The sequence below is a fragment of the Podarcis vaucheri genome (assembly GCF_965113315.1).
Source record: "Podarcis vaucheri genome assembly, chromosome: Z".
Taxonomy (NCBI): domain Eukaryota; kingdom Metazoa; phylum Chordata; class Lepidosauria; order Squamata; family Lacertidae; genus Podarcis; species Podarcis vaucheri.
In genome coordinates, this window is record NC_138758.1 from 27,402,159 (window position 1) to 27,429,577 (window position 27,419).

The window sequence follows — 27,419 nt, forward strand, 5'->3', positions numbered from 1 at the left end:
TGAGCTGTATTTATAGCTGTAATTCACTGTTCTGGATAAGATACTGTACAGAATTGCCTTAATTCAACTTCGCCTGAAGAATTTAGATGTCTGTGGGTTTGCAGGACACATGCCTATGTGGTGTTTTCATTCATTTGTCTCTAGATTTTAAACTAGGTCTGCAGTCCCAGGCCAGGTGGTTGTTGAGAGCACATTGTTCTTTTTTGGCAGTGAGTGGGAAAGCAAGCTCCCTGCAGCTTCCCCTTTGGGCAATGGATGGGGCCATTTTGTCTTTTCCTTTGCTGTTATATTATTCCCAGAAACAGCTTTCCAATGGTCTGTATATAGTCATCAGGCCAGTGGCAGAGGCCAAGGTGGCCTTTCCTTCAGTTCTGTGCCAGGACAATGCCTTGGTTTTAGAGTTTACAATTAAGCTAAAGTATGCATTTATTTCATTTAAATCTCACCATTCCTCCAAGCAGGTAAATGTGGTGTACATGGCTCTCCCTGCCCATTTCCCTGCCTCACAACAACCCCATGAAGTAGATTGTTGTTGTTTAGTCGTTTAGTTGTGTCCGACTCTTCGTGACCCCAAGGACCAGAGCATGCCACTGTCTTCCACCTCCTCCCGCTGTTTGATCAAACTCGTGTTCGTAGCTTCAAGAACACTGTCCAACCATCTCGTCCTCTGTCGTCCCCTTCTCCTTGTGCCCTCCATCTTTCCTAACATCAGGGTCTTTTCCAGGGAGTCTTCTCTTCTCATGAGGTGGCCAAAGTATTGGAGCCTCAGCTTTACGATCTGTCCTTCCAGTGAACACTCAGGGCTGATTTCCTTAAGAATGGATAGGTTTGATCTTCTTGCAGTCCATGGGAAGTAGGTTAGGCTAAGAATATCCATGAAACTCACCACTCTACCCTTTTAGGTTGACTGTTGTTTGTTTACCCAAGCTGGATTCAAAACATTTACAGATGCTCCAATATTGATTAATTACTGGGTTACAGTAACTGGTTTCCCAATGGGAGTCCGCTTTGTGGGTCTCCACAAGAGATCAGGACTCCCCAAAGCCACAACCCCTGGAGCATCCAAAACAACCAAAACAAACCAACAAACCAAAACAACCAAAACAAAAAGATTTTGAAGGTCCTGTGAAACTCTCACTGCTCTTCAGTGTGGGTCCCAATGGATGCTGCTGGGGAAGCTGTTGGAATCAAAGGAACTGGATGTGTGGGAGGGGAGGGCTATTTGTGCTATTTGTACTGCTTCCTCCATCCTCATAAGTACCAATGCATTTCTCAACACAGAGTTAGGTTGCTGATGAAACTGACCATATCCTCTCCCAAATTCCTAAGCATGTCCCAGATCTGATTACACACAGACTTTTCTACATCTGGCCTGTTACCTCCATGAGGAAGTTACCCTTACATCCCTTGCCCAACCCCCTCCTTAAGTCCTTATGTAAACACAACCTCTTGTTTCTGCTATGGTGTCTGTCCGTCATTCAAACCTGCCCATGAAGTGGCTCCTCCTTTGCCAAAATCAGAATGGCCAAAATTCCTCCACCAGCCTATTTTATTTAAAATGATATGTATTTTTGTGTTTTTATATTGTAAACCACCCTGTGATCCTCAGATGAAGGGGGGGTAATAGAAATTTAATAAACGATAGATAGCATCTTCAGTACTTAGCAGCTGTAGATGATTCCTTAAGAACTGAGCTCTACGGCCAGTTTCTGCTGCCTTCTACCTAGTAGATGAGTAAGATCTGACAGTGAATGTTCCTCACATCCCAGCAGAGTGCATGGTCTATTTAAAACTTGAGCATGAAGTTTGCTGTTAGACTACAGCATTTATTAATTTCTAGAATTAATGAAAAACATGAAATTAATTAAATGAAATTAATTATTGAAAACATGGAATTAATGAAAGACATGAAAAATTGTTCTAGTTTCTTGTTACACACTACACTGAGCCCACTAATTCTTTTGTTTAAATATAACTTTGCAGTGGGTTGCTGCAAAAATTAGAATGTGTGTCGGGGGGAGTGGAGAGAGTTGTTCTAGATTTTACAGATACTTGAGCAAGGCTCCTGGACCAAAAAATCAAGATGCTTCATTTGACATCTAGGAGCAACAGCATTCTGAGCCTCTCGGCTGGTTCGGCTTTGCATGATGTTCTTGTTGAGAAGTGAGGTGCTTAATAATTCAGATGCCTTGGAATTTATCCACAACTAGTTCTGACTGCTGCAAGATTCATCTACCCATATAATGCATTGTTAGCTTGCCAGGTAAAGCTCTTGGGACCCAGCCAGCACCAGGTGACCTGAAAGGTCAAATGTTATGCATTCACTCTTACACAGTTGCTTTGGAGGTGATTTTTTTCTTCCTTGGGTATTATTATTATTAATTCAAATTTGTACAGTGGTGCCTCGCAAGACGAAATTAATCCGTTCTGCGAGTCTCTTCGTCTTGCGGTTTTTTCGTCTTGCGAAGCATGGCTATTAGCGGCTTAGCGGCTCTTAGCGGCTATTAACGGCTTAGCGGCTATTAATGGCTTAGCGGCTTTAAGAAAAAGGAAACAAACTCACAAGAACTCGCAAGACGTTTCGTCTTGCGAAGCAAGCCCATAGGGAAATTCGTATTGTGGAACGACTCAAAAAACGGAAAGCTCTTTCGTCTAGCGAGTTTTTCGTCTTGCCAGGCATTCGTCTTGCAGGGCACCACTGTATATTGCCCTTCATTCAAAGATCACAGGGCTGTTCACAACAGAACAATAAGAAGAGATGGTTTTGGCCTTCAGGAAGTAAGAGATTTTGAGATACCTTCAGATAAACTGTATCATGGGAAGGTTTGTCGCTGAAGGGTACAGTGCATGCTTTGTGGGGGGAAGCTTGGTGCCAGTTTCAGTTCCCTAATATCACCAAGCAGGTCTGTCTGGAAACCATGGGGAACTGCTATCAGTGTAGACAGCATTATCCCTGACAGATTTGACTTGGTTTTAAGTAATATACCATGTTCCTAGTCCAAATTCTAGCTTGAAATATGTTGTGTACAGTTGGGTATATTTTGTAATAAATGCACAGAGTTTAAGGATGTAGCTATCTATTAATTGGACTAAGCAGGAAATTAACCATTGTATCCCACCAGATTATGTTTTTGTGTGAAAATGCCTACCATAGGAACAGTTATATTGGTGGGCTGGGAGACGTGGGCCTGGTCTGAATCCAGACCAGACCATACATGACAGGTGGACAATCTAGATGAGATGGACTGGTTTGAATAGTGCTCTTGTAATTTGATCTCTTGCCATTTTTAGAAAGAGAGTGTACCTTCCACTTCTATGCTCCAGCTGTTCATCTGCAGTTCTAACAGCCCCCAGATGCTCATCAACATAGGAACATAGGAAGCTGCCTAATCCTGAGTCAGACAGGTGGTCCATCTAGCTTAGTATTGCCTACACTGACTGCAGACCTTTCAAGTGTCCCTATTTTCCAGGGACATCCCTAATTTAGAGAAGTCGTCCTGGTTTCTGATTTGATTCCAGAATGTCCCACTTTTCCTTAGGATGTCCATGTTTTCATTGGAGAAATGTTGGAGGGTATGGAGTTATGTGAATCCTGAGCCAAGGAGATAAGTAGATATACAACCTTTAGAAGACACCTGAAGGCAGCCCTGTATAGGATTTTTTTGAATGTTTAATGTTTTACTATGTTTTTATATACATTGGAAGCTGCCCCGGTTGGCTGGGGCAGTCCAGTCAGATGGGTGGAGTACAAATAATAAAGTTATTGTTGTTGTTGCTGCTGCTGTTGTTATTAAATGGGGCATCCCTATTTTAAAAACTGGTAGGTTTTTTTGAAAATGGAAAATGGTAATGCAGACAACTCTAAATACTCCTGTTAATGCAAAAGTAATGCAAGATTGTTGTAACCTATTCTACTAGACCTACTCCCTGAAGAATGTAAAAAGAAAAGAAAAGCCACATACCTGCAGTGAAGTTGAACACTGGACGTGTTTGATCTTGTTATCAAGCTAGTCTCAGAAATTGTTGCAGACAACACTGTAATCCCATTAAAGAGTGTTTGCTAATGATAAATTCTGGGATGCAATACTAAAATGGATATTTGAAACATTTGGTGTCATTCTTACCATGGCTATTGAAATTGTATTACTCAGAACTCTGCATTTTGGTTGCTACAGGAAGCTGCAGATCCCTCCAGTTCCATGGTACCTCATCCCTCAGTCATATTTAGTAATGCAAAATGTGTGAATATATGAATATTGCATGGTGAGTTTCCCCACTCCTGGAAGCAGCAGTCAATGGGCTGAAGTGTGTGTGTTGGGTGTAGCCTAGCCTTGTGTCATACCTTGAATGTTTTTTCCTTCCTCAATGGTTAATTTACCTACAGGGGTGGCTTCTGCTTGCAGGAGGGTGTGAGAATAACAGAAAGAGGACAAAATCCAGTTGGCAATTTAAATTGGATAGAGGGAGAAATAGAAATCTGAGCATTTCTAGCAGCAACTGGGAGATGCAGCTTTGTAAGGTAAAGGTAAAGGTACCCCTGCCCGAACGGGCCAGTCTTGACAGACTCTGGGGTTTGTGCGCCCATCTCACATCTATTGGCCGGGGGCCAGCGCTGTCCGGAGACACTTCCGGGTCACGTGGCCAGCGTGACAAAGCTGCATCTGGCGAGCCAGCGCAGCACACGGAACGCCGTTTACCTTCCCGCTGGTAAGCGGTACCTATTTATCTACTTGCACCTGGGGGTGCTTTCGAACTGCTAGGTTGGCAGGCGCTGGGACCGAGCAGCGGGAGCGCACCCCGCCGCGGGGATTCGAACCGCCGACCTTTCGATCGGCAAGCCCTAGGCGCTGAGGCTTTAACCCACAGCGCCACCCGTGTCCCAAGGCTGAACAATTTGTCCTCTGGGGATCTGATGCAGGATTTGCAGCTGCTCATAGGGGGCTGTTTGCTTTCACTATGTTCTGCTTACATATTTGTAAATAAAGCAAATATTACAAAGGCACCTGAAGCCTCAAGTGTGCTTTCGTCCAAAGGAAACTAAACCCTGAGGTATTAGCCCTGGAGCTTCTCACAGCTTGCAGAACTGTAGAAGGATGCATGGCAATAACTTTACCCATGTTGTAAGTACGTCAGCTGAATATTGCTGTGAATAGCAGTGTTCGGAAAGGGTAAGCTACTGTGCCAGAACAAGCACCTTAAATATCCAGGAATGGAAATGCTGTTCTAGAATCAATATAGCAAGGAATACAAGCCAGCACAGAATCTGATCAATGCAATGAATGGTTCAAAATTGGGCAGTCATCTGAAAGACTTTGGCAAACCTACTCAACGAGAGCAATATAGGCATGCTTGCCATCCAACTTTCAGGAAAGGCAGATCTCTGGGACTGGAAGGCCACTATATAGAGTTACTCAACAATGTGGGTAGGGAATTGATTCTGAATAACACTGAACTTCGTTTCCATCACAGGCTTCACTAACCTGGTGCCTTCCAGAAGTTTTGGAGTTCAACTCCCAATAGCCCCACTCAGAAGCCTTATCAAGTGTTAACCCAGAAAAGGTAAGATGTTCGCTCACAGTTATGAATGGGGTGAGTTTTCAGTTCATATGAAACAGAGAACCTTGCTTTAAAGTTCTCTATTTATTTTTGGGCCTGAACACATGTGCTCCTTAACTGTGAAACGGTCAGTACTACATGGCAGGCACTTTGTTTTACAGGTATGATCTCATGAAGTAGATCAATTTGGGTGGCAAAATATAGCCCTGGGATTGCTGGAAGGAGAATATAATGACCTCTGATAATCAAGGTGCTCCAGCCCTGCTTGGGAGGACTATGGGGTTCTCTCTGTTTCCCATGTATGCACAAAACTCTTTATCTGTGAATTCTCTGGATAGGGACCACTATGTCATCTGCTGACAATTCAATTTTTATAAGTCACAGCAGGAGCTGCAAAAGTGCTAGGTTTGTACTCTCCTCCCCACCAAAGCCTTTTATCTAGGGGTGAGGTGGTTAACAGCAGTACTCAACCCAGGCTCAAATATTATAATCCAGGGCTGTGCAATCAGAACACAGGAATATGATGTTTCCTATAACACCTGACAAATTGTGGCAAAACTGTACTGTCAATCCCTTCTCCATGGGTCTCATCCAAGGGAGGTACAGAAGCTGATGACACAATAACAGGCTTTTTCGGTGGTGCCCTCAACTCTTGTGGAATGCTGTCCCAAGGGGAATGTGCCTGGTTCCATTATTATTAGTTTTTAGGCACGAGGCTAAGACATTTTCATTTGCTCAGGCTTCTGTTGGTTAAGTTTGGCTTGGCTTGCTTGTTTTTCAGTGGGGAAGGGCAGGATTTGTCCTTATTGTACTCATGGATGAGCATTTTAGGAATTTGATATTGTGCTTTGTTTTTAAATTGTATGTATTTTATTTTGGTGCTAAGTCACTTTGAAACTTTTTTTTTTTTGTATAAAATGACTAACAATAATCACTTGCAAGAGGTCCTCTGCTCTGGATGCACTGATTAGCTCATTGCCTAAAAATGCTGGTGTGTCAACTTAGGGATGGGATAAGCTCTCAGTTTTAGTTTCTCATTTTTTCCTCAATCTAAAGTTCAGTTATTCACATTTCCACATCAGTTTCTTAAGTTTTAAAAATTTTCAGCATTTTAGTGCATATTTCTCCTAATACACATTTTTGTATGCAAGTTTTCCCAATACACGTATTTTTGCAAGCAGTTTCCACAAACATAATGCATTTTGGTGTAGTGTTTTCACTAATATATGCATTTATATGCACACTTTTCCCTAGTATATGCATTCTGTACACATTATTTGGTTGGAGATTTCAAAAAATTCAAAGGATGGCTGTGGTTTGGTTCACATGTTGTTTTAGGATGTGTGAATGAAGTATATTTGCTTAAATCCACACTAACCCCATTGTTATGTAAAATATAGACATGAGTTTGGATGTCAAATATGCTGAATACCATTTGTGTCGGGGTTTTTTGCTATTTCCCTGGGACAATTGCAATGGCATACTACTATATCTGGATGGAGGGGTGCACGCAGAGGGATGAGAAAACAGAATATTTTGAAAAACATCTGATGCATGAAAACAGCAAGTAAGTTCCAGAACTCAGCTTTAACTCATTGTGATAATAATTTACAATAAGAAAACAATATGCAACCTTAATAAAAGACATACAGTTGAGTTGAAATCATGGGAAGTTGTATTGCTTGAAAGCGAAAAGCTCATTATATATTTGAACCCTTAGCCTTGCCTGTAGTCTCAGTCTGGCTCTTGACTTCCAACTAAGTCACTGAGCATCTGCTGATCCTAGTGAGCAGTAAACGGCCAGAAAAAAATGGAATGTAAAATGGCACAAAGCAGAGCTACACTAACCAAGGTGAGGTTGGAAAAGAAGCAAATGCTTGAGAGGTTCTCCAGTGTTCTGTAACAAAAATATATAAATCCTAAAGAGATTGCAGGAGAAGAAAGAAAGGAACCTGTATGAAGCAACCTTAGAATGTATTATATAGATTTTTTTGTGTTATTCAAAGGATTGGGCCATTTGAATTAAGAATGCGGCTAAAACAATATGAATTCTGCACTCATCAGTAGAGACAAAATGGCAGGGCAAGGGGGGGGAGGAGACCTCCTAACTATGAATAATCTGTGATAGCAAACAGTTTCTAGTAATAGTTATGTTCTGCAGCAGGTTACTGAATAGCTGTACTTATAGGCGAGTGGTAACCTGTTCCTCCTGTCCATCTTTCCATTGGTTCCTAAACAAATCACAGGCGTCTCCCCATGAGTCAAAAACGTCCTCAGAGGAGTCTATGAGTTTGGAATTAGAGGTGCAGATGCTGGAAGCACAGTGAAGGGAACTGGAACAAACCGCAGGGCACTGACTCTGTCCCGTATGTCTGACGTTCCTACTGTAGTCCACCTCATTGAGGTTAATTTCACTCTTGGAGCAGTTCTCGTCTCGCTCTTTAGCCATCTGAGAATACTTAATGTCTTGCCACATGAGATGTGGCTGGATGACCCCATCGGAGATGGTGTACATGGGCTCTGAGTTTGGCTCTGGGAGGTGGCCATTCATCTTGGAAAAAAGGAGGCCCAGTCGCTTGAAGGACTCTTTCTTGGAGCTAGAGAGCCTTTGGACCCTGTTCCCATTGCGGATGAAGGAGCGCTTGTTGATCCCATTGCTTTTGGGCTTCTCGCTGACCATTTCGAACCCAGACATAGTCTTAATCAGAGCCGACACGTTGAAATCTTTCTTCTTGTTGGCTGTGCCAAAAGGAACGCTCTTCGCTTTGGATGTTTCTCCAGCAGTGTCCTCATTAGTCTCATCCTTCTGGGAGACTTCTGTGCTGCTGGTGGAATAGCTTCTCCGCTGGGGTTTTCGGTTGCCTAAGAGGTCAAGGACTTCATACCGGAAACTAGAGATATCCTGCTTTAATTCCTAGGGTGAGAGACAGCGAAGGGAAAAAATGAGTTAAACTCTAAAGATTTATCTGTCACGGGGGTGGGGGAAGAGAGAGAGAGTTTGAACTCTCCTGAGAGAAGCTATGCAAAGTTCAAAGTTATGCAAATGAATTTTTCCACATCACTGTGTACAAGAATTGCAAACAAATATTTTTCATTATTTAGAATCAGGAACAGAAGTTCAGCAGTTTTTGTTGAGGAAAAGAAAATCTGCAATATGATTTAGCCCCTTCATATAAACATCAACCATGCACTGCCTTTGTCTTTCATGCACAAATCTTGCTGGGAAGGATAGAGTACCTGGGACCAGCAAAGATGTCTCACGATTTTAGAAACAGACTGGATAAAAATCTCAACTGAAAAAGGCTTGTGGAAAAAGGTGGCACCAAAAAGATAATAAGAAACAGCACCTGACTGATGTGTAATGGGAGAGAGTTCCAAAGGGTAGGTACCACCACACTAAATGCCCAGTTTCTACATTGCATAAAACAAACCTTCTTGTGAGATGGTATCTGCAAACTTAGTATCCCCAAACCATTTGATTTTTCACAGGTTGTGAGCTGATGGGAGGAGATTAACATTTAGAAGAACACATACACATGCACACGGACCATGATCAGCACTTAACATTTTCATAGGGCCTTCCTTGCCTCCTCCCCATAGCTACCGCTTGGCTCCAGTAGGTGGTAAAGCATACACAAGCCTATGGCAATATTGGAGCCAGCCCTGAAAGGTACTAGGAAGAAGGGCTGTGATGTGGTGGCAGAGAACATGCATTGCATCCCAAAGATGCCTGGTGAGACTGAAACACTGGAGAACTGCTGGCAGTCTGAGCTGGATAAACCAATGATCTGACTGGGTGGGAGGCAGCTTCCTATGTTCCTAAGAACCTGCTAAGGTGCTGCCTGTTCCCATCAGGTTCCCTATTCCTCCTATACCCAGGGATTTATCTCCCCAGGCAAATACTTTTCTCTTTACACAGATTTTTGGTTCTTATTTTGAAGGGTGCCATTGAGGCCTCTTTTAAAGGGATAGGACTGGTAAATCCTAATCTCTCCCCCCCCCCCCCCGTTCATCTGTTTTTTAAATCTTTTCATTGGATTTTCTTAGCTGATGAGTCAGTTTGGGTCCTGCTGTGAGAAACCCACCTAACAAATATAATAAAAAATGGAAGACATTTAAGTGACAATACCCGATAATCTAGGAGCAAGTCTAATTTAACTCAGTGGGACTTAACACCTGAGTTGATATGCATAGGAACATGCTGCAGATATTTACAGTGTCAAACAATTTTTATGTTGCGCCTGCCATAATACACTAAGTGGGGAACGACAATATCGTATCATTACCTTAAAGTTTTCTTCGGTTAATCCTTCATTGGTTTTTGAATTTCTTATCATTGCTGCAATATATCTCTTCACCAAGTTCCTGATCACTTCCTGTAATGAAAAAGCACAAGAAACCTAATTCCCTTGGAAGGCAATTTCCACAAACAAGGCTTCAATCCCTCTTCTGCTTTTCCTGTAATTCAGATGTGAAGTCCAAATCCATCTAGAATGCCCACTTTTAAATTAAAAAATAATCTGTTTTCTAACCTGTTTAAAGAGCCTTCACCAATGACACCTTCCAGAGTGAAAGGCATTCATAGTGTCTCCTCTGAAGAGACACACGGGAATCAGCCTGGAAGTTTTAGCATGTGAAGCAAATGTTCCACCACTAATCCATAGTCTTTAAGTGTGTGAGGAATGTTCACTGCTAACTCATCCTATGACAATCCACACAGAGAAGGAATCACTCTAAAGTTATTCCATGCTATTTGGTTTTCCTAGTTCGTCTCCCTCTGCTCATTGAAGCCATCTGTGCTCCTGAGAAGCTACTCTGGAGTGTTGCAGAATTCTCCTCCTTGTGGAGGGGATAATTGCCCACAATTATAATTGCACAGTTGGCTGCAGGGGAAGGCAGGAAAGACTTTCCTGTTGGGAATGTACATTAACTGATCTTAGGATCCATGCTAGGTTGTTAAGTAGCAATAATAGCTGAAATGGCCGGGTAGCCATAAATTGTATTGGTTGCTTTATTGGAAAGAAAAGCACACTCAGTGAAAAGAAGTGGAACAGATGATATGAGTGGGCAAAAGCTCAGCCCTGTTTACCTCTGTTCAGTGAGCTGCGAAAGAAATACATTACTAGACTGCCCAGCCGAGCTGTGCCCATCTACTACAAAATGGTCTCATTTCATAACTCCTCTTAGTATCCTCCTATGAGAGGTCAAATGCTTAGGCAAGGCAACACCCCACACCCTTTCAAGCCCTCCATCCCTAGAGGGTCCTAATGCAGACTTTGAATGTTTGGGGATGTCAAGGCTGGCTGCAGCTAGCAGGAGAGCTAGCAGCTCCTTGTGTACAAGGGTGGGATTTATATCACTTTTGATGGCCAAGAGAGATAATTCTGGGTCTTTGGTTAGAGATAGGTTTGTTTCTGTAGAATGGTCCGTGAATATAGACTGTAGGTAATTTTTCACATTCCCACCACTTATGAAAGTGTCATTGTGAGCACAGGCTTGCCAACATCTTTCAGAATATGTAGCAGCCAAACAGGGGTCCGATGCTAGCCTAGGAAAAACCTGAAGGAGGCTTCTTGTATTTTGGTGGAAATTGTCGTAATAAAGGGGCAGGACCAAGTGGATTTATCTATTTGTATCCCTATACAGTCATACAGTCAGATTACAGACACTTCAGGTTGCGTTTTTTCAGGTTACGGACTGAACCCCGGAAGTACCGGCAAGGGTTACTTCCAGGTTTCAGTGGTCGTGCATGCGCAGAAGCGCTAAATTGTGCTTTGTGCATGCGCAGAAGCGCCAAATCGCAACCCGCGCATGCGCAGACGCACCGCTGCAGGTTGCGGACGCTGCGGGTTGCAGACGTGCATCCTGCATGGATCACATTCGCAACCCGAGTGTCCACTGTATCTCCCTCCCACGCTCCTCTCAAGCCTTCTGAGGATACTACAAAGATATCAATAAGCAGTTTGTATAACTGCTACTCTGAGCCTTTCAGCTGCCCTGGGGTTTGCAAGCACATGTATTCAAATGGGGTTTGGGAATGAACGCCTTACCTCTTGGACAGTACAGAGCTCATGAAAGGTCTAATGTGGGTCACTTGGAACCAAGTGCTGTATGTTATGTTATGTTAACCTAATTTATGTTAACCTAATTTATTGTGTAGGGCTGCCTCTGATATGCAGTAGTCCCTTTCAGTTAGGTCATTTCCATGATACAACTCCTTGGACTTCTGGCCTTCATACTGATTGTTGTAAGATACTTTGGGAACCCCTTCTCCCTGTTGAAGAGCAGGCTAAAAATACTTTAGATAATAAAACAAAGCATAGATTATTTCCTCCATAAGAGTTCACTTATGGAGCAGCTACACAAGTCTTAAAGTGTGGCCCTTGGAAAGATCTCTGGAAAAATGAAAGTGCTCCCAGAGTTATCCTGGAAATCTTTATCTACCCAAACAGGAAGTGTTCTCCATTTCCATGTTCTTCTACACTTAATGGGTATACCGGAAGGGGACACCATACAGAGCCAGAGACCATTTTGATTGTGGTCCTGGAAGACCTGCCCCCTGCTTTGAAGGCCCTTTTCCACCAGGCCTGGAAGGGCAGGGCCAAGACTGACTCCAGCTACAAAAGCTGAGGCTGTTGAATGGACTCTTGGGCTGGGGAATTGCTTATGGGTTTTTGTTGAGGATGTGTGTTGTTGCTTTTATTGATATTAATGTTTATATATTTATTTTGTATCACATGATCTACGTGGAAATTGTTTGATTTGCTGTGTGTATTTTTTAATTTTTAATTATTGTTTATGACTACTTTTGCTGTGTTGTAGTTGTGTATTTTTTCATGTTGTAAGTCACCTTAAAAGGTAAAGGGACCCCTGACCATTAGGTCCAGTTGTGGCCGACTTTGCGGTTGTGGCGCTCATCTTGCTTTATTGGCCAAGGGAGCCGGCGTACAGCTTCTGGGTCATGTGGCCAGCATGACTAAGTGACTAAGCTTCTGGCGAACCAGAGCAGCGCACAGAAACACTGTTTACCTTCTCGCTAGAGCGGTACCTATTTATCTGCTTGTACTTCGTGCTTTCGAACTGCTAGGTTGGCAGGAGCAGGGACCGAGCAACGGGAGCTCACCCCGTCACGGGGATTCGAACCGCCAAACCTTCTGATTGGCAAGTCTTAGGCTCTGTGGTTTAACCCACAATGCCACCGCGTTAAGGTGTAAGTCACCTTAAACATGCTAAATTAACTGCAGTAATTCTTGCAAGTAAAGACTGAACTAGGGCTGTGGAGTTAATGGGATGGACATTAATTGAAATGCCTAATTGATTTGTGAGTCTAGTGATAAATAAATTGGGTGCACTGCAAAAAAAATAATTATTATACAAGCTTAAAAAAACCTTGATTATTAGAGTGATTTAAGTAATTTAATATAAATGATTAATGAATAATGAATATGCTTACAGTTTTTTGTGAAACTGATTTCTCCCTTCAGTTATCTTATTGGTTTACTTTGTCAAATGAACTTACTATGCAAACTAAGTGCTTTAATTTACATTAGGGTATATCACAGTTTATTGCATTTGTTAAGTCACACTCATTGAGGCTGCAACAATCATATGTACAGTCACCAGGAAGCAAATGCTATCAAAATCTGTTGGGCTTGCTTCTGAATAAAATTGCATAGGAGTGGAATTGTGAAAGGTGTGGAATATGTTCTGAGCATAAGATAAGTATATTTTTGCTGGATGAGACAAACACCCAAATAGTCCATCATTGCAAGCATGATATTAAGGTAATGACCCACATTTGTACTTGAAAAATTCTGTAGTAGAGACATCCTGACCCTGAATATGGGAGTGCCATTTAGGTATTGACATTGATGTCACCTGATATATGGGATCCTCCTTAATGAGGGTCCTGGTTGCGCGCGGACCCCTAAGGCACCCCCACTGGGAGAGTTGTTGCTGGGCATGGCTCAAGTCTTAACCGTTGGACCCCAGGATCGCGCCAGGTTGTTTGGGCCAATTGGGTCAGTTGGCATGATTCCTGGGGCCTATAAAAGCAGTGGTGTGGCTATTATGTTGTGGGTTGACATAGCAGCCGGCACAGCGATTCCTTCAAGTAGCTCTTTATTAAGGTAAGCTGGAATAGAACTGACTGCGAACAGCTCAGCCGGCCTGTATTTATAGGCAGCCGGCTGTCAACATTGTAACCACAACAGCCCAGAGTTCCCGCCTAAAATAACTGCCGCGGACCTGAGTGAAAACTATCTACAGACCTGAGTGAAAACTATATACAATATCCCCCTGTTGGCCCAGGGTGAGACTACACTACATAACAGTGGCGTAACTAGGAGTACTTGCAGCGTGTTGCCAAACACCTGCCCTCCCTCCCAAATTTTAGGTGATCTTGCTTTGGCCTTGCTTTGGATTGGGTTGCCTGCTTTGTAGCAGGGGATGGGTAGAATTTTTTTCCATTTGGCAGATTGGATGTAGCCACTTGGTTTTCGCCTACCCCCTTAGCAATCGTCACAACTTTGTAAGGTTTGGCGGTTAGGCATTGGCTTATTAAAGTGTGTGGGAGGGGAGGTGCGGCCATCACCTGCCCCTCCATGAATAAGGGTATTTCGGTAAAGGAATCTGGGGGTCCTGGATCTTGTCCGAAGTCCGCTTGAGGGGCTAGGGCCATGCCAGGACCACAGGAACCCCGGGGTGAGCTTCGTTGGTCTTCATCGATATTGCTCTCTCGTTTGGTGTTTACCTTTTCAGACTTCCAGCCAGAGAGGCAGGAGTCAGTTACCCTAAAATTACGTGTCAGTGTGAAGTTATTTTCAGGGGAAGGGCTTGGGGGCCTCGAAGAGCAACCATGAATGTTACCCTTTAAAAAGTCACCTTGGCACTACCAATAGGGGTGGCTGAATATGTCAGTTACCCTCAGGTTTCTCATTTTCCCAGTCTTAAATTCACTTTGCCACACATTAATGCACAAGTTCGCCATAACAAAGTGCTCAGAAAAATTTACCAGCATTTTAGTGTGTTTCTTTTACTATACTAGATTAGAAGCAATTTTCTTAACATAATGCATTTTATATGCTTTTCCCCACCAATACATGTATTTTCATGTACTTTCCTTTGATACACATGCTTTGGGAGTGCAGAGGAGTGCAGATTTCAAAGGACAACTGTGTTTTTTGGTTCATGCATTGTTTTCGGAAGTGTAAATTGGGTTTTGTTGGTATCCGTCTGTCTCAGGAGACAATGGAGTGTGCCACTGGGGGTGAAGTCAAACCTCTGCATTAGCAGCAATAGAGTCACCTCCTCAAGGCGCAAGCCTGGGCAGTGTGTATGGAGGTCCTAGGCTGCCCAGATGACAAGTGTCTCTCCCCCCCCCCGTTTCTCCGCACTGAAACCAGAGTTATGGTTATAAGAATGGCACGTGAACGGCCCTCAGAAACGCCACTAATTTGGGAGAAGAATAAAATCTCCATATTTCCAGAATCCACAAAACAACTTGCAGATCAAAGATGTGGTTCCCTCCAAGCAAAACACATGGCAATAGAAGCTAATCTGCAGTTCTACATCAGATTCCCTGCTATTTTCTGTGTCAGAAGGGGCAAGGAAACATATAAATTTACAGTACCAAAGAATGCAAAAGCCTATATCCAAGCGCTAACTGCAAAAAGTCTGCCTAGTGGAGCTACCAACTGAGCACAAGAAGATTTTTATTTATCCAGGTTTTATGATGTCCAATTTTCAATTCTCTCTTTTTTTCTCTCTTAACAGCTGTGACTTTATAGCATTCATTGATTTTTCTTTTTCCCTTCTTTAGCTAAATAATAAAAATAAGTCACTAAGGCTAATAACAAACTGAAATCCTTTTTTTCTTCTTGGTTACCATATTAGAATGATGTCAACAGCATTTTTTCTTCTTCGTCTTCTTTTTGATATGAATGAATCATAATTTTCATTATTAAAAGGAGAGAGCTGCTACAAGTTGGATTCAAGCAGGAAGTCCCTTTTTGTCCTTCCCATCATCTTTTTTTTCATTCCCCCTTTTAATTTTAGGTAATTTTTTTCTACTAAGAGCACCACTTAGTTTAGTTTTGCTTCTTTCCTCTTTTTGTTGCTTCATATAAGCAAGTGAGTGTGCGTGAGTATGTGTGTTTTGTAATTATTTCCCCCTTTCCCCCTTACTTTCTGTATTTTCTCCCTTTCATTAATCTTATACTTTCCATTTTACCAATATTGATTCTGATTTTACATCTATTTCTTCCCTTTCAATAACCAACATGTTTGTTATTTATATATTATTATTTATAATTATTGTTTTAAGGCATAGTGTTTGTTTGGGAAACAGATTCTACATATAGTTAATATCTATTGAATTCTAGTTTAAACATATATGTTAGATTTTTATCCTTAAGATATATTAGATCCTATTTGAAATATTATTAGATCCTATATATTTCTAAATATGGATTAATTAGTTACGAGAACTGATTAATGGGCTGAATTAGGTGCAAATATGAAGGCTGTTAGTCTTAATGTGAAAGGTCTGCGAGAAACTAAGCAGCAGAATATAGTCTTAGCATATTTCCAAAGGAAAATGGAGTGATATGTTTGGCACCAGCTTGGCTGCAGGAGTTGCTGGAAGGAGCCAAACAAGGGTCCATTCAACCATCTTAGGGACTGCACTCTAGGTTTGTGTAGCGCTTACTCCTTAGTCGTTTCCTCTCCTGAAGATATTCCACAAGACAGTAGAGGTTTAAGATCAGAGTGTTCCTTCTTCTAGATGAGTTACCTTCCCAGGTTGACTAGCTGTAAAGACTTTCTTGCCCATCCATATCTCTTATCACATCTTACGGCAGAAGGTGTTGAACCTATAGCCTGTGCTCCAAATTAGGCCTTGCAGAAATCCTAACTTGGTCCATAAGCCCATTTTCCACAAACAACACCAATCTGCCTCACATATGATGTGATATGAGTTCGTGGATCAAGTAAAGACATGCCTAAAAAAGGTAAAGGACCCCTGACAGTTAAGTCCAGTCACGAACGACTCTGGGGTTGTGGCGCTCATCTCGCCTTACTGGCTGAGGAAGCAGACGTTTGTCCACAGACAGTTCATCCGGGTCATGTGGCCAGCATGACTAAGCCACTTCTGGTGAAACCAGAGCAGTGCACAGAAATGCCTTTTACCTTCCCGCCGGAGCGGTACCTATTTATCTACTTGCACTTTGATGTGCTTTCAAACCGCTAGGTTGGCAGAAGCAGGGACCGAGCAACGGGAGCTCACTTTGTCATGGGGATATGAACCACCGCCCTTCCAATCGGCAAGCCCAAGGCTCAGTGGTTTACACCTCAGCGCCACCCGCATCCCAGCAATCAAGTAAAGACATGACTAGAAAGGAACAATTGGGAGCCTTAAAGTGCCCTTCCTTGGCAGGCAAGGCTTCCTGTCAGAACTGTTCGGTGGTCAGCTACATAAAGGCGTTCTTAACTTGGAACTCTGTAGTATGCCTGATTCCAGCCCAAAGTGGGCCTTGCTTTAAGTTGCTGACAGCAAGCCCTGCAGGGGTTGGTAGTAGTACAGTGGTCCCAGTCCATGCTCCAAATGGGGCTTGTTGTAATTGTCTATGAGCCATCGCCTGCTGATGTTGGTGAAGCCAGATGACTGCCAGATGAGCATCTGACTACCTGCCAAAATGGCCTGCAGATAGTTGCAAAAAGAGGACAAATTAGAAAGCTTTTGGGGTGCTTTTTGCCATATGTGAGTTGGAGTTCTGTTACAATAACCACTATCCCAGATGCTTTACGGAGAGGTTATTTGCAGGTTTCGTATTTGTAAAACTAATTGGTGCACAGCATGTTTTCATATTGTAGGATTATAAATAATGCACAAAATGTTAGTCAAAACTCTTTATTGTAGAAAGAGAGCACGTCTTATTTCAGTAAATCCTAATTTGTTGCCAAGTTTTGTTTGCATGTATTGTGTATGTTAAAATTCAGTAAGAGTATTTTTAATGAGTGGTCTGTAGGGAGTGGGGGAGCTCAAGATCCAGCTGCCACATCTCCCCACATATTTTTCAGCATTCAGGATTTCAAGTGTAAGGAGTTAAATACTGTGGCTAGGAACTTCAGGTTGTCCCTGAAGTCTCCAATTTGCCTGGCCCCCTCCAACTGGGTGGGAGTGCCTTTGATAAAAAGCAAGACAGTGCATGCCGCTTGCAAGCCTCAGCCCTGTCAATTACAGCATAGATACTCTGGGTTGTGTGTGTCTTCCCTCCTACACTTCACCACCAATTAACCTCTGTTTCCAGGGCCCATCACCAGTGGCCATTCCTAGGTCTCAGTTTTGGGTCATGAAATCTTAGGGTCTGGGATGCACCTGACCTGGCAACCCTATTTAGGACCCAGAAGCAAGGGGCAAACTATTTCCCACACAACCTGTCACTATCTACTTCTCCCTAATCAAGCATTGCTTTTTGAATGCAAAATAATGTAGGAAGTTGCCTTATATTGAGTTAGGCCATTGGTCACTAAGCTCTGGCAGTGGCTCTCCAGGGTTTCACATGGGGAGCCTTTCCCAGTCTGGAATGCTGCAGGTTGAATCTTTGGACCTTTGGGCTGCAAAGCAGATGCTCTAGCCACTGAGCTATAGCCTTTCCCCCAGATACAGTCCCAAGAGTAACAGTAAAAACAGGCCAGGCCAGGATGGACATTTTGTTCCTCCTAGGTTGTTCCACAAGCAAAAGCTAGATTCCAACCTGTTGCAGCTACAGAGAAGGAGCCACATCTAAAAGTGTATCTGAGCTTCTGATATCTAGCATAATGTGTTTGAGCTGATGGCATGGTAAATCCTTTAATCTTAGTAAATCTTTTAATTGCAAGAATTAGCGATGCCAAACAGGCTACAAATGCAATTTAGGTTTGCAAAAAAACTATGATGGAAAACGCTCAAGTCCTCAAGGCCTTGTTCTGTATGCTGAGGCTATATGGGGAACCCTTCAAGGACCACATACCAGTGGTGATCGGGGTCAGAGGCATGAGGACAGAGGGACTTAGGGAGAGTCCCAAGAACCAGGTAGAGAGGTCTGAAGGGCCACATCCAGCCCATGGGCCTGAGGTTCCCCATCCCTGCTCTAATAGCACGACTCTGGTACATTCAACAGGGTTTGTGCAGAAGGTGCACATGGAAGGTGGGGAAACTTGTTTGGACAGCTTTGCAGCTCCCAAGCAGTCTTGGAACTCTTGCTACTAATCTTGTACTCCTGAGTCTTCTGCCTTGCTCTCAAACCAGATAAATCATTGCTATTCCTTTGTATTGCAAGAGCACCTGGACCCTGCTCCTTCCTGGCCACTGAGTTTGCACCATTAGACTGCTATAATAAAAAAAATACTTCTTTATTTATCAGTACATGCCTCTGCGGTTTGCATGATCACAGCCAGACGGCTTTTTGCAGTGTTTTGCCAATGCACATGGGTAAAGAGATGCAATGAACCAAGTGACCTGAAACCTGCTGCAAACTGCACATACTCAGTTCTACAGTCTAATTTTAGAAACACTAAGATTTTAATGCAAACCGAATCTCATCGCACTTTTGCATTAACTCTCACGAACTAAGAATACTAAGAATTGTAGTTGTAACCAGATGCCAAAAGAAAGTATAACAGAAAGACGTAACCTGGATCCAAACAATGAGGGAACTCATTCTGCCTACCCATGGGAGCTTTGGATATTTTTTTTTTGCAGGACTCCACTATGTGACAAACCTCAACTGGAACAGAGAAATGCTTCCAAAGCAGTTGATGATATGGTGTTTAAATAGGGGGAGGGGAAAGTTCTTAAAAATCTGCAGGCCGCACCGAAAGTTTTTGCAAAGCATAAAGAAACTATTTGGCTCTAAGCTCATTGCAGAGCAAGGAAATGCAAATAAACTGCTTCATCAAAGAACGTATTTTACCTGATAGTGCTGATTCTGAATCAAGTTGTCAGCATGACGTTCCTGAAATGAAAGAGGCACATATATATATTAAACAGGTGACCATCATATTTTCAACTTTTTTGTTGTAAGCAATTTGTTAAAAGAGCCCCACTTGATGAGAACTAGTTAGCTAATTGCTGGTGGAAGTCCAGGGTACAGGTAAAGGTAAAGGTGAGGCACAACTATTGGTCCACTTACCTCAGTCTGGTCTACAATAGCACTCCATGGTTTCAGACGGGATTAAACCTGGAATCTTCTGCATATGAGGCAGATGTCCTCCTACCCACTATGCTACAGCTGTTCTTCAAAAGTCAGGTCCTCCCACAACAGGGCTGGGTGTGTGTGTGTATACAGCCTCTGAATCTGACCCCTCTTTTGAAGCCAATGAAGCCAATGGTCACATCATATGTAGCTAGTTGGCTGGCTGAACTCTAGACTGCTCACTAATGGTTCCTCCTAATTCTGGGGAAAGGTGACAGGTGGAATGCCACAACAGGGTCCCTGTCCTGGGCCCATTGTTGGTCAACATCTTTATAAACCACTTGGAAGAAGGAACTGAGGGGATGTTCATCCAGTTTGTAGATTACACCAAACTGGAAGGGGTAGCTAATGCTGCAGAAGACAGAATCAGAATTCAAAATGACCTTAACAGATTGGAGAACTGGGTGCAATCTAACAAAATTGAGGGCTTATCTGCTTACCTTTTGCCCTTCTCTGTCCAGGCACAGGTCACATGCAAAAACCCACTCTTTACCACTGAATCAGAGCAAGTGATTGTTGCACTTCAGCTTTAAAGAGTGGGGTTTTGTGGGGCAAGATCTGGGGCAAAAAAAGAGCGCTCGGACACAAAGCTTTAAAGTGTGGACCTCTGCAAAGGTTAGGTTTGGAAAAGCCCTGAGTGGGGATTTGAACCCTGGTCTCCCAGGTCCTAGTTTAACACCCTAACCACTAAACCTCACTGCATTTTGTATGTTATGTACACTAATATATGCATTTTTATGCACACATTACCCTAATGACTGCATTACTGTACACATTACTGAGCTGGAGAACTGTCTTTCAAAATTTGAAGAATTGCAGATTTCAGATACCAGCTGTGTTTCAGTTCTCATATTGTTTCGTGAACTGCTTCTTAGGGAGATGCACCTTTAAATGCAAACTGAATAAAATTTATTCCCCATCCCTACTTACAATATTATCCTGCCATTCAAAAGCAGATAACCAACTCACAAAGCAGAGTTTCCTGAGAGTGATTGCAGGGACTGTCTCCTTACCGTGAATGTCTTCAGGTTTTCATGCTTTTTATGATCATTGTCTGGGTCCTGAGGTGGACAGAGTTGGTTGTGGATCCACTTGCAAAGATACCAGAAGGACTTGGGGCTGGGGATGATGTTAAAAGGAGGTGGCAGAGTGCCACCTTCATCAAAGTAACTCATCCAGAGCTTGGTGCGTGCAAACTTCCATTCAATATCTGCGTGGTCCTGGGTGTGGAGAGAAAGTCAAGAAAACAATAGCGGCAAAGTTGTTATCACCTTTTGGTGACAGCGAATTGCCCACACCCTAAGCTACTATATGGGATGCGGATGGCGCTGTGGGTTAAACCACAGAGCCTAGGACTTGCCAATCAGAAGGTTGGCGGTTCGAATCCCTGCGACGGGGTGAGCTTCCATTGCTCGTTCCCTGCTCCTGCCCACCTGGCAGTTCAAAAGCACATCAAAGTGCAAGTAGATAAATAGGTACCACTCCGGCGGGAAGGTAAACGGTGTTTCCGTGCGCTGCTCTGGTTCACCAGAAGCGGCTTAGTCATGCTGACCACATGACTTGGAAGCTGTACGGCGGCTCTCTTGGCCAATAAAGCAGGATGAGCGCCGTAACCCCAGAGTTGGTCACGACTGGACCTAATGGTCAGGGGTCCCTTTACCTTTACCTTTAAGCTACTGTACAACAACCTCTCTGGCTGAATATTAAGAATGGCCCTGGAGGTTATGCTTGTATATGACATAATGAAAGCCACAACCTTCCCAACCTTGTGCCCTCCAGATGTTGTTGGAATACAACTCCCACCATCCTTGACTATTGGCCAGGGTGATGGAGCTGATGGGAGTTGGAATCCACAACATATGGAAATTTCTGAAATTCTCCTCCCCCTGACTGCCGAGTTCCAAATTACCTAGCCTTATTTCCTTTTTTAAAAAATCTATTTTTATTGATAACTCGTTGAGAGATATACCAAAGTTCATACCGAAAATAAATGCTTTTAAAATTTAATCTAAAAAGGAATGGAAGCAAAGAGGAAGGGAAAGGGAGAAAGGAAAAGAACGGAGAGAAAGAGAGAGAGAGAAAAGATAAAAGACTTCTGGTTCTCTGTCCTGAAGCTAAACATAGTATTCACTCATTAACATCCAACAATTCTATTTTCTATAAGCCAATATTTTTTCAGTCTTCAGATCCAGATATTACAAATTCATTTTCTCTGTCCTGCAAAAAGTCCATAAGAAGTTTCCAATCCTTAATAAAAGACAATAATGATTTTTCTCTACTTAAAAGTGTTAATTTTGCCATCCTATAATTTTATCAGCCATTCCTCCATAGTTTGTAGGGCGGTATCTTTCCATCTTTGGACATATAACAATCTTGTTGCTGTGAACATATATTGAAATAATCTCTCATAGTCCTTTTCCAGTTGTGTATCCATTAACCCTAAAAGAAAAAGTTCTGGCTTCAACTGAATATTAACCTTTAAAACCTGCTGTATCAATGTATGTGTTTGTATCCAATGTTTTGTAGCCTTTTAAAACATCCACCAAGCATGGTAAAATGTTCTTTCATGTTCTTGGCATTTCCAGCAAACATTTGAAACATCTTTATACATTCTAAATAATTTCTCAGGAGCTTAGTACCAATGATAACAACATTTTATAAAACTTCTCTCTATGATCATAACATAATGTAAATTTTAACCCCTTATGTTCCAACTGTTCCTTTTTTGTCCATTTAATCATGCACCCATTCACCCTTTTTCTTCTGATTCAAGTTTCAACAAAAGTTTATACAGTTTTGCAAGAACATGTTTTGAAGTGAAACAAATACATTTAGGGTTGTTGTTTTTTGTAAATTACCAGTTTGCTGCAGTTTTATGTTCTTTCATTTCTTCAATCTTTACTTCCCTCTATTACTGATGCACATGTTAATACTGATAAAACACTGCAAAAAAGCAATATTGAGGTGACAGTACAGATGGTTATACAATGATTAGTTTTTTGCAGTGTTCTTCTAATGTGTGTGGGTAAACACTACATGCAAAACATCTTGAAGCATTTGTACAGACACTGTGTACATACATACATATAATGTTGCAGTGTTGCATGTGTGCCCAACCCTTTCATTTGCATTATCCTTCCACCAGGAGTGGTAAATTCTGTGGTGTAGATGGTTCTCATGACAGCTTCCATAGCATGGGAGAATGGGAGAATACAACTCCCTCCTAAGACAGAAATAAACTTCTGAACAATGCTGAATTATGGCTGTTAATTGTCAATTACCTGCCCTTTGCCCTAAGGCCCCAGGGGATGTTGCCACATTAAAACATTGTTGTTACAGTGAGATGTACCCTATCCTCTTAAATGCATTATATGTCATATATCAGCCGTTAGTGATTTGCAGTGCTCCCAGTCATTGTAAGCAATCCCTGGACTAATTTCATGCAGGTGGGAAAGGAGGTGACAGAGAAAGAGTGGGAGAAGGGCTAGCAGAGAGAGAGAGGAGAAGGAGCCCACACATGGCTGGCTCCTGCCCCACTTGCTTTCAAGTCTTGGCCCCAACAGATGGCCCCCAAGGGACTATGGTTATCAATAGGGGGGAAAGTTATCCCATCCCTTCCATAGTTCATATGTTTATTTAGCATTCAAACATGGGCAAATACATGCTGACTTCCTTCTGTAAAGGTTGCTCAGCTTCCTGATTTTAAAAGAACAAGAACCATTGAACCTACTGTACATATTCTGCACTATGGGCTTGTTTCCATGGTGACCTTATCATCATCCCAAGGTTTGATTCTAGAGCCCTTTCTCCAAGCTCCTGCAGACCACATCCCCACTCTGTCCCATGACCATCATCACACTTCTTCCCAGCTGTCACTCAGATATTTTTATCTTAGTTCTTTCAGTCATAAACAATGGACAGTGTTAGTCAGTCTGTTACATTTTTTTAAAAAAACACACACCATGCGCACACAAAATGTTAATTTCTCCTCTGTTTTCCTTCATAGTGAATAAATGACAGCAGAATTCACAAGACATCCTTTAGCAAATCCCTGACTCTTAATGCTGTCTTCTCTATTTGTAGTGGAATTTCCCCCATACTCTTGCTTTTGAAACTGTAGGTTTTCCCCCTCAAAAGAATAAAGTTCATAAGAGCCAACTTGGATTGGATTTCCAAGTGTGCAAAATGTCAAACCAGCTACTCTGATTGTCCCTGATGCTTTCAACACCTATCTCATGATTTATCCTTGAAGGCCAACCTAGAAAGGATGCTGGAGACCTACATGATTTGCCTTAATGGTTTCTTACTTGTTCAAATGCCATTGTCAAGAGGCAGGGGGCTAGTAAGGAGGGGGAATACTTAAGCCTTTCTCTGCAGGTGATTTCTCCTTCTCAAAAAGCCCTCTCAAGATGTTTTGTTTTTTCCCCTTTCAGGGGAAAAGATATTGAGTTGAAGTATCTTTTCTGCCTGCGGGTAGATAAAGATTATTTGCAAATTTGTACTGGCAATGGCTCTCTAAAGCCTGAGGCAGTGTCATGAGCCCTGTGGAGATATCATGGAAGGAATAGTCAGATCCTGAGGCAGAGTGGGAGGAGATCAGGTAGTTGCAACTGGACATCCCCTGGAGGGCCTAATTAGGTGAGCAGAGAGGCATCTCTCCCTTGTGTTATTGGACACCTCTTGTCAGGTACCTCCTAAGGAGTCTCCACCTTCTGGGAAGGCACCTGAGAGTAAATTGGATTCTGAGTCAGCACTGACTCCACCTCCATCTCCAAGGACAGTGCTGGTATGAACAAATCTCACAGGCCCAACCCACTTACAGGGATGCCCATTTGCTTGCCCAATCCCAAGACAACTGTCATGCTAAAGCTTGTGCCCACCCACTTCTTCAAATAAAAGAGACAGGAGCATGCCGCTTATTGGAACAAGATCTCATCTTGTGCTTAGCCATGCAATTCACCTGCTGTGCCTTTTACGTTGCCTATATACTTTGCCTATATACTCAGATATACATATTACTCAGCTATACATATTAAAGATAGGGGCTGAAACAGGAAGTCAAGTTTAAGTTCTCTAGCAGTGAAGACCAGATTAGGCAGGGGTCTTTTTCTGTTTACCTGAGACACTCTGGGCTTTTGGATGGATCTTAATGTGCACCACCATTGTACCTTGAGCCTTTACCATGAGATGGGAGTCACAGGACCACCTCAGTCACAGGTTAGCTCCAAAGGAGACTAAAGCCTATGCAAAGAATTCCATGGGGGAATATTTGTATATATAGATGTTCTTAGTTCCCAAAAATTAAGCCAGGTGCTACCTGAAAGTATTATTAGCACATGCACCCCCATTCTTGCACACGACAATGGCAACGGTAATGGTTCGGTTGATAAATAAATGCATATTTTGCTTTGGAGGGGGTTGTAGGTTGTTGACTGGGAAGGGGTGGTAGGGATGTAGAAGAAATCATTTCCCATTCTGTCCTGTATTGATTGCATGCAGCACTGTTTCCATTCTTTCAGTTCGACTTCTGCTAAAATCTACATTATTCATCTCACAGTCTGCTGCGATGAAATTATGGAGCATATGGAATTCATTATACAAATTATGTATACTCCACCCCATTCATTTTAATGCGGAGGAAATGCAATGCAAAAGGAGAAAAGACATAATCAATCCTGTATTGTTTGTGGACTGAAAGCAAAAACAACAGCGAATATTAATTTTATTCACTGAATTGATTCCCATTCCTGACAATTTCTGCTCCCATTTCTGTTTTCACGGAATTCTCCAACATTCCAAAATGTGGCACCCTCAAAATAAGAAAGGAGGGATGTTTGATATCTGAATTTTAGTTTGTAAAAATAACAGAAAGATCTGTGCTTTCCATTTTGTAAGGTTTTTTGAATGTTTTGTAAATGTATTGTCCACATGTTGTATTTTGTAGCCTTTCCAGTTCTCTTGGGCTTTAGTTCCCCAACTTCTTGTCTATATGCACTCTGTAGTTGAATATTAAGGTTATGAAATGCATGAAAAGCAAAACAAGCCTCCCCAAACCCCACTAGAGATGGAGGAAAATATGTATCAATTCAAATTTTAATGTGAACCCAACAAATTTGCACTTCCTGAATCAATATGAAGAGCAAAACACAGCTATTGTTTGAAATTAGCACTTCCCTGAATTTTGCCATGCAGTCTACTATTGAAAAAAATGTGGACACAAATATAGTAAGGGGAAATGGATTGATTAGTGAAAGTAACATGCAAAAACGGATTCTATTATGGCTTGCAAAAATGTGTATGCTGTATTAGTAGTTGTATGAAAGTGTGTGAAAGGTTTTTTTTGAGAGAAATGTAATTAAAATGCATACAAATATTTGAGTATCTTTTTTTAAAAGGCAAACTATTATGTGAATGCGTTGAACTGAATGGAACCTAAGATTTTAAAAATGAAAACCTGAGAGAAGTCAAAATAGACAGATTTGTCCATATGCAGCCAACAGTCCCGTGAAATAATAATAATAATAATAATAAATTTTATTTATATCCCGCCCTCCCCAGCCGAAGCTGGGCTCAGGGCGGCTAACAACAATCAAATGGTTCAACATTGTAAAACATTCATTATAAAATTAATTAATCAAATTAAAATCAAATTAATAGCAACCATCAAGCAAAGTTTTGTGCAGATTGCCAGAGGAGGGGGTCAGGCTGCGCCCTGACAAAAGGCCTGGTGGAACAGCTCTGTCTTGCAGGCCCTGCGGAAGGATGTCAGGTCCTGCAGGGCCCTAGTCTCTTGTGACAGAGCGTTCCACCAGATTGGAGCCGCGGCCGAGAAGGCCCTGGCTCTAGTTGAGGCCAGCCTAACCTCTCTGAGGCCTGAAATGAAACAACTACAGCTAATGAGGACCTCTGGTAGAAGGCACGTGCGTAGAATAGAGCGGGATTTTAAAAAAATCTCTTCTATTAAATTGCCTGATAGGAGAAGCCTGGAGTGGCTCTTTGATTTGTCCGAATTCAGTTCAAATGTGTTCTGCTTTGATTGCAATATCCAGATAAATCAGAGCACTGTGAAGGTCACAGGTCAAAAAAAGCGGTGCTTTGAAAGCACCAGCAAGGAATTTCATATGAGAAATAGATTAGCTGAATACATCTTCTCTATATCACTGTCCCTTCTCTGTCAGATAAGACTGTCCATTCATTATAGCAAATTCCTGATAGTGGTTTGCCCATAGGACCATCGAGGCTCAGAACTTGACCGGATCTTTCATGGGCTTTGCCCTCAGTGTCTCCAGAGAAACAATTTAAATCCAAAAGGTGGAAGGCAAAAGGCCTATTTCCATCCTTCTTTCCCCAGTCTATGTTTCAAGGGAGTAGTGGCCTCCAGGTATTTGTAGTGCAACTCCCATCACCCCTGACCATTGGCCATGCTAGCTGGGGCTGGTGAGCATGCAATCACATATGGGGAGTGGCTAATCTATCCTCTTTTCTAGCATCTTCCAGGATCTTTCTCCTTTCCATGGGAGAAAGAGATTGAGAAGCAGACACCGATAACTACATGTTGAAAATGCATGAGAGTTAAGGCAATTATCCTGCACTGAAGAGATCATGCCCTTACTCTGGAGGGCTCATCCA

At 42.4% G+C, this 27,419-nt stretch overlaps 1 protein-coding gene and 3 long non-coding RNA genes across 10 annotated transcripts in view; 3 read left to right on the forward strand and 1 right to left on the reverse strand.

Annotated features, from left to right (window-relative positions):
- The first annotated feature begins 2,755 nt into the window (after nt 1–2,755).
- The window catches only part of LOC309523996, a 53,702-nt gene continuing 29,038 nt past the window's right edge, over nt 2,756–27,419 (forward strand). For both annotated transcript variants that reach the window (XR_014215728.1, XR_014215729.1), the window contains exons 1-2: nt 2,756–4,263; nt 5,470–5,559. This is a non-coding gene — a long non-coding RNA (uncharacterized lncRNA). The remainder of the gene's footprint in view (nt 4,264–5,469; nt 5,560–27,419) is intronic.
- Nucleotides 5,566–27,419, reverse strand: part of TRPC5 (transient receptor potential cation channel subfamily C member 5) — a 177,973-nt gene continuing 156,119 nt past the window's right edge. For all 6 annotated transcript variants that reach the window (XM_082208239.1, XM_082208236.1, XM_082208240.1 and 3 more), the window contains exons 8-11: nt 20,804–21,010; nt 19,509–19,550; nt 9,843–9,932; nt 5,566–8,470 (exon numbers count right to left, since the gene is read on the reverse strand). In XM_082208239.1, the coding sequence (XP_082064365.1) occupies nt 7,739–8,470; nt 9,843–9,932; nt 19,509–19,550; nt 20,804–21,010 (1,071 nt within the window). In that variant the 3' untranslated portion in view covers nt 5,566–7,738. The remainder of the gene's footprint in view (nt 8,471–9,842; nt 9,933–19,508; nt 19,551–20,803; nt 21,011–27,419) is intronic.
- On the forward strand, nt 8,466–13,240 carry LOC309523992. The gene is made up of 2 exons (XR_014215722.1): nt 8,466–8,937; nt 12,009–13,240. It is a non-coding gene; the product is annotated as an uncharacterized lncRNA (long non-coding RNA).
- Nucleotides 21,384–26,163, forward strand: LOC309524007. Its single transcript, XR_014215742.1, has 2 exons — nt 21,384–24,390; nt 25,310–26,163. It is a non-coding gene; the product is annotated as an uncharacterized lncRNA (long non-coding RNA).